General features: G+C 37.0%; 2 protein-coding genes across 5 annotated transcripts in view; both read left to right on the plus strand.

Annotated features, from left to right (window-relative positions):
- Nucleotides 1-5,277, plus strand: part of LOC108769803 (neural Wiskott-Aldrich syndrome protein) — a 42,277-nt gene extending 37,000 nt beyond the window's left edge. For 3 of the 4 annotated variants that reach the window (XM_018521004.1, XM_018521006.1, XM_018521007.1), the window contains 2 exons: nt 2,359-2,612; nt 2,747-3,025. In XM_018521004.1, coding sequence (XP_018376506.1) covers nt 2,359-2,607 — 249 coding nt within the window. In that variant the 3' untranslated portion in view covers nt 2,608-2,612; nt 2,747-3,025. Of the gene's footprint in view, nt 1-2,358; nt 2,613-2,746; nt 3,026-5,226 lie in introns of those variants that run through there. The other variant, XM_018521005.1, reaches the window with a different exon arrangement.
- Nucleotides 4,833-10,933, plus strand: LOC108769797 (uncharacterized). Its single transcript, XM_018520996.1, has 2 exons — nt 4,833-6,734; nt 7,944-10,933. Exons 1-2 carry the CDS (start codon nt 5,087-5,089, stop codon nt 10,931-10,933), a joined length of 4,638 nt encoding a protein of 1,545 aa, XP_018376498.1. The 5' UTR covers nt 4,833-5,086.
- The last annotated feature ends 200 nt before the right edge of the window (nt 10,934-11,133 follow it).

The raw sequence follows: 11,133 nt of genomic DNA on the forward strand, positions 1-11,133 counted from the left end.
ATATATATACATATATATGTATATATGTCTTTGCGATGTGTAACAGTTTTTATTTTTCGATTTGTATAATGCGATTCAATTGTTTTTATTTTTAACTTCTTTCTCCTCTTTTTAATATTTACCTTGTTGATCGACACATTACTTAGGACTGAAATTTATCAGTTATAAATGTGACACAAGGGTATATGAGCAACAGCTATAGGTTACAGTTGTTAAAACATAATATTTCAAATAACATCAAATAAAATAAAACATACGTTTTGACCAGAACATTCGGTCATTATCAATGTTGTTACAATAAATATAAGATTACATCCTAAAACGTTATATACGCAAGTTACACTAAAAGGCTATAATTACATATAATTAATTTAGTTTCAAAAAATAAAGTGATAATACGTAAATTGATGTATAAAACCTGTAGGATCTCTATATTATCGCACATGTCCGTAGGTATATAAGTACATAGTAAACAATAAAAGTGTAAAAATTCTTATGAGATCTATAGATATATGATGAAATTAACATATAAAAAAAAAGAAAAAATACATCAAGTTAAATAAAAGAATGAGTCAATAAAAATTACCTTCTATCTTTGTGAATCAGGAATGTCTAATCTAATGGAAGTTACACAGAATGCATAGGAATTTCTATGCATTCTGTAACTTCCATCGGTTCTATCACGATAGGTAAAATCGGTCGAAATGTGTAATTCGGCTGCAGGCCTGGTCTAAAAAACCGTAGCGCGCGTACTTACGTTAGTCTTCTCTTTCTTCTTTTATTAGCTCTCGCAGTCAGCCCGGTCGCGATCTGGCTATAAACTAGTTCGAAAATGCAGGTAACAAATCAAAAAAAGGAAACAATCACGAAAAGCTCGGCAGCTTGACAAAAATTAAGAATGATACAACACCCAAGCCGAGACGGAACACGTCCATCCCGGTACGCAATAGTACGTAAACTCATTTACGTTAGTGTTTGTAGTCTCGTTTTCTTATTAATTATTACTTACAGTAATGATAATCATACATGTATTCTAGTTGTAACACATATGTGCAAAAATATATTTTGGTCAAAATGACTAGAACGCGCCTATTCCCGGGTTAAAAGATTAAGAGCTTCAAAAAATGGATTTTTTATTATATGACTTCTACAACATCGATTAATAATTAGTATACATATAGATTTTTTCTTAATGTACGATTGCATTCGAGTTTCTTCCGGAATTATCATAATAAGATTTTTTGTGGAAGAACAAATGTAACAGTTTTTATGCGTAGAAGTATGTTCTCTGAATAGGAATTTCAATATTCGACTTCAGGCATAACTTCATTTGGTTCTAACTGAACTTCGATGTCAGATCAGAAGAATTCGGAGCAAGAAAGATTTCTATTAATTTCCAATTCAGAGTCATCTTTTTTTTCTAAATAGAAAGCTGATATCTGTAGCACAAAATGTCATTGACGGATATTGTTCTTTTTAAATAGCTAGAAAAAAAATTCGCTACATCTTCATTGAATATTAATATTTTTCTACCTTTTTTAATTTTTTTTAAATTAATGTCACAGCTAGTATACCGTAATTACACGTTTAACGCTGTAGACATTTTTTAATAAAACAAAATAATCTAAAAAAATGAATTTAAAAAATAGAATATTAATAGAAGCAACAGTACAACTATTTATTTTAACGGAATTGCCGTAGCTCTTTAGCTTTTAGCGGGCAGGCAATCAAGCTTCGAGCCAAATGACGCTCATTCCCAAAAAAATGTAACTTTAAGGCTATTTTTTGGGAAAGTTTTATATCTCAAAGGTGCCAACTAATGACATTAATTTGCTCGATTGCTACGGGGTCGATTTCACATGCTTGTTCCGATATGCTCTTTTTGCTTTCTAAGAATTAAGAGGATCCTAAAGGCTATATTACCGACTATTAATTCGTAATTTTGTATAACAAATGCGTATATTTCAATCCTAGAAAAGGATTTTCGAATCTGTAAAAGAGGAAAAAAGTAATTATTATATATATAAAATTACGATTTAGTCGAAATTTTAAAAAATAATAAGAAAGACAGGAGGGGGGGGAGAAATGAGAAAAATGAATGACGAAAGAAGAGGAGAGAGAGAGAGAGAGAGAGAGAGAGAGAGAGAAGCAAAGAGGAAAAGAGAAAAAGAAAAACGGAAAGATGGCGAACAAAATCTAAATATATTTTTATTTCAATAACTACAAATCATTCAAGTTTTTTTTTGTAAATTAAAGAACAACGAAATAATCTGAATCTTAATCTCAACTACATCGGAAACATTAGCGTAATTTATTGTGTTATGTACATTTGTTTGTAATAGACGTTTTACTTTACAGAAAGTCGATAAGACAGAAATGAAACCAGCATTAGTTGAGGATTCAAGAGGTGAGTTACTACGACAAATACGTGAAGGCATTGAATTAAAACCTGTCCGAAACGAAGCAAAATCGAATTCAGTACCTGCACTTCGTGGTGGCTTGGCCGATGCATTATCTAGAGCTCTAGCTGAAAGATCTCGTGCAATTCATAGTGAAAGTGAAGAATCCACTAGCGATACTACCGATGACGACGAATGGGATGATTAAATCAGGTTAGTTAATTAATTTATGTTATATATTTCATACACACACACACACACACACACACACATACACACAAATTTACTATATTATCTTTACTGTATTAATTTTTCATATTAATAAAGGTATACAACAATTCTTTCAGATAAAAAGTTAATTAAAAGGCTATAATAACATACTACTGTGATAAATGCATTATTAATAAAGACATTAATAAAGTTATCTATAAATATTTAATGTGAATGATTCAATTTTAATATCTGAAGAAAAGTATAAATTAGACAAAAATATTTAAAAAAAAAACGAGTTATTTATAAATAAAATTTAAAATAAAAGCATTATACACAAAGAATAGGGCAGGTAAGGGCAAGAAATTGTAGTTTAGTAGTTTATAAACTAAGGGGCCGATTCTGTAACTCTTAACGACAGTCATTAATGTCGTTGCGTAGATATTATATAGAGTAAAAAAGCTGCGCAATGACATCAATGACTGTCGTTAAGAGTTATAGAACCAGCCCCTAAAGCTACTGTGTTTGGTATAAGTGTTAATATATAAACATTTTTTAATTAGTGGAGTTTAAAAAAATGTCTTTGTATAAACTTTGTTTTGTGAATTGATTTTTGTTTGCAATTACTTAAAATTATGTATAAAATTATTCTTCGAAGACATTTTACAAAATCAATTATACCTATTTCAAATAGAATGATATGTTTGTCTAGTTTAAAATAAATAATTTGAATATAATAAATAGTTTGATAATATGTAACCTTATTAGAAGAATAAATAATAATGTATCATAAAAATGAATAATTAAAATCAGACCTTTTTTTTATGTATTATTAAAGCTCCTGAATTATAGTTACCATAGCCTGAATTGTAACGTCAGAAGTAAAAAACAATATGTTAATTTGTATTACGTGCCATTTGTAAATAAAAACAATTTGAATAAAACGAAATGATAAGATCGTTTTAAAGTAATTGTAAAAAGTGATAAAGGCACGTATAAGTAACAATAGACAATGCATGCGCATTGAATAAAAGCACATAATATGCCTTTTATCTCTTTTTATCATTATTTATTAACTGTCAGGGTGAATAAGGACAGCTTCTTCTATTTTTACAATTGTTTTAAAGCGATCTTATCATCTCATTTTATTCAAATGGTCTTTATTTACAAATGACACGTAACACAAATTTACGTATTATTTCTTGCCTATGACGTCATGATTTTAATATGGCCGCGGCGATTACTCAGGAGCCTTAAAAATATAATATTAAAATAAATATTTTAAAAACTACTAATTTTGAAATAATCTTAAAAAACGAATGATTTAAAATTTACATGTGTTGATCGTTGTATAAATTTTATAAAATAAAATAATTTTTTTAGAAAAAATTTGTTTTACATCTCTACTAGTTAGACATATTTACATTTTAACATTTAAATCAAGCACACTATATGTATATAATAGATTTAATACTATAATTATAGTAATGAGATCTATCAAAATTATATTTGATTTGATACAAAATATTTATATATATTGGTATTTGATACAAAATAATCACATTTAGTTTTATGATTTATTACATAGTTTATCATACATTGTCATTTTTATAAACTATGTATTACATATTTATTAATGTAAATTTATTCTTATGTACCTTTATTATTGCGTCAAATAAAAATAAAAAACTTTTGAGAGCCAATACTAGATGTTGTTGCGATTAAAGTTTGTTGTATATAACAATTAATTGGACGTTTCGATCCTCGGTTAGGACCCTCTTCAACAATTACATACATTAATAACATAACTAAATATATGCAAAATTGATTAAAAATTGTACGTAATTAGATTAAACACATTAAATTGTGTTTAAAATTACAAAAAATATTTGTTCATCGTTATGTAAACTATGGATAAAGTATCTGAATGAATAGTCAATTCGCATCCTTATAGGTCCAATAATGTCCATTTTTCCAAATTTAATAGCAGTTTAAAAATGAACATATGCGATGTTGGTAGCACGCTTGTCATGGATCTAATGAGAAGTTCTCAATGACTTATTAGATCCATGACAAGCGTGCTGTCAACATCACATGATATACTTATCTTATAGCGTTTTTGATTGGGGTGCACTGGCTGCACTCAGTGTCAAGAGCGTGTTCGATTGGCAGTGCCAATGCGTACTTGGCTAGTGTCACGTGTTCATTTGATCGCACGACACTCGCGTAGTACGCACTAAGTGGCACGAGATGGTAGACTAGATCTGGCAACCGAGGTGGACGTGTGATTATTCGTACGACCGTAACACGGTGTTTTTTTTCGCGATCTTACGTTAATCAGCCCTTATCAGGGCTTCAGGTTGCGCATTTTTGCTTTGTTTCGTACTTTAATACGAGAGCTCTGCTCTGTTCTATCATACGTGTAACGTACCGGGGAATTTATTGCATAACCTCATTCCGGTTTCCCGCGCAGAGGCATGGCCTCGGACTCGGGGGGAAGCAGTGACCAAAACTCACATCGCAGTGTTTCCTTCTCCCTACATCCTCCTACATTGGTGATTAATCCGTCTAACCAGACCAATTCCTCACCCATTAATATGAATTCTAACGTTTCCAGCGATCTTTCTAGCTCGATGCTTAAATCGCTATTTGACGAAGCAGGCTTATCTGAGATAGCAACGTGCAACCCTAACAAAGAAATTACGTCATCATCATCGCCACCCCCACTATCATCAGATAGCTCTCAGGTAATGACCTCAAGCGATCCTAGCATGGAAATAGACGAAATTACAAATACTAGGAAGCGCCATTCCTCTGAGGAGATAGAAGCACAAGGTCGTTCCTCGACCTCCCCCCCAAAGCGATCTACCGCTTCGACAACTTCCACTTTGAATCCTCGAGACTCCCCAAGGCCAAATAACGCAGAAGACGCGATCGGTGCGCGCTCTCAGGATACTACTAATGCTGCAGCTAACCTTAAAGCTGCACCTAAATATCGCCCCCAGGACAACGGTCCCTACGCGGTCTACGTCTACGACCTGAATCGTGAAAAGGCTACACATCCGATTGTCATCTCAAGTATCATCGCGAACTCAGGTATTCCAGATATACAGGAGATCAAAAAAATCGGTAAAGGTAAAATCCTTATAGAGGCGAAATCTGCCACCGCTGCTAATAGGTTAGTAGATAATCCAACATTTTCTAAACATAACCTTAAAGCTTTCATACCAGCCTTTAGAGTCATCAGAGAAGGCGTCATTCAGGATGTACCTGTCGAACTTGCACTCGAATACATTCACACACACATTGAAACGCCAACCGCCAAAATCTTGGACATTCAAAGATTAAATAGAAGAGTCACAATAAATGGTAAAAGCGAATATGTACCCTCCAAGACACTTCGCATTAAATTTGCTGGACAGGTTCTTCCAAGAGAAGTGTTCTTGTTTAAAATCAGACATGAGGTACGACCCTATATACCTAAAGCTCGCATATGCTTCTCGTGCTTTAGAGTCGGACATATAGCTAAAGTCTGCAAGGGCCCGCCTAGGTGTCTATATTGTGGAAACAACGCCCATGAAAACGAAGACCCCTGCCCATCAAGGGATGGCGAAACCGACCCTGTATGTATCAACTGCAAAGGCGCACATCTCGCTACCTCCAAAGACTGCCCGATAATCACCAAGCAGGATAACATCATTAAACTGGCAGCTGTCGAAAATATCTCCATAGCGGATGCTAGGAGAATTGTCAACAACCAAGGTCCCTCTACTCGCTACAGCTCTGGAATGGACTCTCAAGACTTTCCACGACTAAACTCAAAAACGCCACATGGCTCTTCAGGTTCACCCAGCTTTACGTCCACTAACCCCTTCCACCTTTTAGAAGCAGAAGACCTAGACCATGGCCGTATATCTTATGCCGAAGCTGTTGGCTCACGGCCGGCACGCACCTCGCAGCAGGCTCCCACTCATAACGGAAACAGATATCATCACTCGACGCAAGGTTCACCATACCACTTGAACACTAACCAAAAGAGTGTCAACAACCAGGGCTATGATAGAAGAGCTCACCAAGAAGCACTTTTCAACCCCCACGGGGCTTATGGCTATTCTAACGCAAGAGGTACGGCTTATCAATCTATCTCCTCCCCCCCCCTCCTCAGCGTGGTTACGGTGAACCTAACCTTTTTGAATTTGCCAAATATATTCCGGAACTCATTAATTTAATTTCAGAGATTGTTAATTGTTTTCGCAATCACGATTTTTCCTCACTGATGAATATTATCATTTCATTCATACAGAATTACACATCTTCCAATAACTACAGATATCCCACTGGTGATATTAACCCCCCCTCTCATCGCAATAATCACAATGAATACTCTATTTCATATAATCCAACAGGCTCCCAAAGCCAGGACTTTGCGCATCCTTCTTCTGACTACTTACAAGACAATTTTCGGAACTGGAATTCTTCAAATAAGTACTAGTTCTTCCACCTCGAATATACACAAACAAACTAATCATAGTAGAGTTGTACCTCAATCCTCTCGCAGGCAACCATCCTCTGCAGGCATAAGAATCATCCAATGGAATTGTAGAGGCGCCAGAGGCAACCAAGGTTCATTGGTATTGTTGGCCAAAGATCATGACATTATCTGCGTTCAAGAATCTTTACTCAAACCAGATTCTAATCTAAAGATCAAATCCTTTCGCGCTGTCAGAAATGACATTGTCCTTGCAGGGCATTGCGGCATCTGCACATTCATCAAAGACAATGTCAAATTCGAGATCATTAAGCTCCAAAATATTGAACACCCGTCTGTAGAATATCACGTCATTAAATTAATTACTGCCAGGGAGCCGATCATCTTGGTGAACATATACAGGCACCCCGGTCAGGACACTCCACTCACTTTCTACCAAGACCTCTTAAATGCTCTCAAGGAATTTAACCTTTTACTCATGACCGGAGATTTCAATGCTCATCACCCTAATTGGGGTTGTCCCTCTCGTTCTGGTGCAGGTAACAGGCTGTCGAAAGCTATAGAAGAATTCGATCTTGTAATCTTAAATGATGGTTCTCCCACTTTAATACATCATTCCGCACAGAGCTCTGTCATCGATCTTTCCTTGTCTTCTCCTATTCTTGCTCCAATCTGTTCCAGTTATGTTCTTGACGATACGTATGGTAGTGACCACTTTCCTATCTGCACAAAAATTAACGTTGCGCCTTGCTATTCTAAAAAATTTTGCTATAAGCTTAAGCTGAATAAGGATCAACTGACTACTTTAAATTCTATGCTCAAGAATTCTATCAATATAATTTCAGGAAAAGAAACCCTGGACGCCACTTCACAATACAACCTATTCGTCGAACATGTTCAATCCTCAGCCAGAGGATTACTCCCACCGGACAAGGGCGTGCCACATAGTAAGATAAACTCCTGTCGTTTGAAATCACCTCCTTGGTGGAACGATGACTGTGATACTGCAGTCAAAGAAAGGAGAAAGGCGCTCAAAAGGCTCGCCGAGTGCCCTGACAGAGCTCGTCTCGATGATTTTAAGTCTGCTAGGAGAAGGTGTTCAGAATGCATACAGGAGGCTAAACGAATTGGTTGGAGGAAACTTGTTGGCAGTTTTAATTGCAAAACTTCAACGCACCGCATCTGGTCTCTTATTAAAAGTTTCAGGCGTAACAAAAACCCTCCCTCGAACCAGGACAATAATCTTGACACGGTCTCACTGGCTGCCATCGAAAAACTATGTCCTCCCTTTTGTCCATATAACGACCACAAACATATTGAGGATATGAAACGTGAAGATCTTCTTCAACATAATACACAACAATGGTTGGAAGAACCCTTCTCAAGAGTCGAACTTACTAGGGCTATCAATGTGGCTAAAAAACGTTCCGCCCCAGGCTTGGATCAAATAGATCATTCCATCATCTCCAGTCTTCCCGATGAGTATATTACCAGACTACTTGAATTGTACAATCAAATACTAGCACAGGGAGTTATACCGGACTCTTGGAAGGATTCCCTAGTCGTTCTTATTCCTAAAACCGATGGGAAGTCTGTGCGCCCAATTTCTCTTCTCTCATGTTTTGCCAAATTAATGGAATACATGATATACTTTAGACTTAGATGGTTTATTGAATCACGTCCTCTTCTTCCACAAACGCAGTCAGGCTTCCGACCAACCAGGTCTTGCATAGATAACCTCGTGACTCTCACCTCTAATATCAGAACAGGCTTTATTAGGAGATCTCCTACCGTAGCAGTATTTCTCGATATTGCGGGAGCTTTCGACAATGTTATACCTCACATTCTAATTAGGGACTTGTATGAAATTGGCATTCCCGCCTCTATTAGAAAATTCATTGAAAATTTCATCTCTATGAGACGTCTGCATTTCGTGGTAGACGGTTCTCTCTTAGGACCGTTTAATTCTTATAAGGGCACACCTCAGGGCTCCACACTCAGTCCTGCGCTTTTCAATATCTACCTTAAAGATATCAACGATCACATTCATTCAGATTCTCGTATTTTGCAATACGCTGACGATGTTGTCATATATTCCACCTTAAGAAACATTGACTCAGCTATCTCATCCGTGCAAAAATCGATTGATAACATTTATACATATTTAAGATACAGAGGTCTCGAACTGTCACCGTCTAAATCGAGATATATGATATTTTCTCGCATCAAAAGTTGCTCAGAGGATCCTAATATTCAAATCTCTAACACACATATCCCCAGAGCTTACACACATAAATTCCTGGGGGTTGTCTTAGATGACAAGCTGTCGGGTATTCCACAGCTAAAGGCCCTCATAGAGAGAGGTAAGAATATTGCTAATATAATTTCTTCTTTGGCCGGAGTCAAATGGGGTTCACATCCCGACGTGCTGCTTACGGTATACAGGGCAACTCTTAAAAGTGCTATCGAATATGGAGCTCAGATCTTTACATGGAACCCGGAGTCTGAAAACTTTGTTAAACTTCTCAGAATTCAGTATAAGGCTATTAGAAAGGCTATGGGATATCGGATTTCCACCCCCATTAATGCCATGCTGAGCGAGGCAAGGGAACCTCCTCTACACTTAAGATTTTCCTATATCACATCCAAATATATATACAAAGCTATGGCTAACAAATTTAGTACATCATATGAAGCCCTTAAAGAACTGGAACTTACAGCCATCCAAAAAAACCAGAAATTGAAGACCATCAAAAGTTCTAATCTATTCAAGTCTTATATTACACATCTTCCAGACAAGAAAATTACACATCGCACCACATACCCTCCAGCCTTCTGGCACGAATTTGAAGTCATAGCCAAACCTATCACTTATATCGGCAACATGCTTCTCTTTCATTCAAAAGACGATCCCCACGCTACGGCTGCCATTTTTTACGAGATTTCACTAGAATACAGAATAGATGCCATTTCTATTTACACAGACGGTTCCAAGGAACCTGACAGTGCTGTCGGAGCTGGAGTATACTCTCCCGATCTGAATATCAGCATTAAACACAAGCTACCAAGCGAAACCTCTATTTTCTCAGCGGAGCTTTGGGCTCTTTACCAAGCCGTCCTCCTCGCCAGAGATTGTGGAAGCAACAAAGTTGTCATTTTTTCAGACTCCAAGAGTGCGCTGGATGCAGTCAGCAATCATCACTACATACAGAACAACTACATTGTCTACTACATCAAGCAAAACATTCTTCTGGCCATGCAGCAGGGAATCACAATCACCCTTTTCTGGATCCCATCTCACGTGGGTATTCCGGGAAATGAAAAAGCGGACGAAACAGCCAAATCTGCCTCTCTAACGGGACTCTCCACAGCCTTCAGGATTCCATATGAAGACCTATACACTGTATCTAAGGAACGATTGCATTGTAGATTTACTGAATATCTTAATTCATCTGCTAGATATAAAGGCGCTCTCAATCATGAATACTTCCCTAGAACTTCCTCCAAACCTTGGTTCAATGATCTATCTTGGAGTAGAAATGAGATTGTTATGATCAACCGACTCAGATCTAACCACTATAATCTCAATAGCAGCCTACACAGAGTGAATATAGTGGAATCTCCTGCTTGCCCCTGTGGGAATAATAATCAAGATATCAATCACGTAATTTTTCAATGTGAAGTATATAAACAAAACTCTCTCCATCTACGAAACTACCTTAAATCCAAATTTCCCCAACACCCTGAAAACATATTTCCCGCCCTATCCAATCCCTCTCCTAAGCTCTGCAGGCTCCTCACGACATTCGCGGGAGCCTCCGATCTGTTCTTTTAGTGGTCCACTCCCTTCCACATGACGCGCGACCACCGCTGGGTGGCAGCAGGCGCCTGGTTTGGGAGTGTCCCCCCCAATCTTCGATTTATCCACCTCGCCTTTTAATACAGTCCATTACCCATCAACACTGCGCGGACACTCAATGGCTCAGTACCAACCTGTCCGGTTGCGGAGCCAATCAAAAGAAGAAGAAGAAGAAG

Source organism: Trachymyrmex cornetzi, unplaced genomic scaffold (genome assembly GCF_001594075.2).
Source record: "Trachymyrmex cornetzi isolate Tcor2-1 unplaced genomic scaffold, Tcor1.1 scaffold95, whole genome shotgun sequence".
Taxonomy (NCBI): domain Eukaryota; kingdom Metazoa; phylum Arthropoda; class Insecta; order Hymenoptera; family Formicidae; genus Trachymyrmex; species Trachymyrmex cornetzi.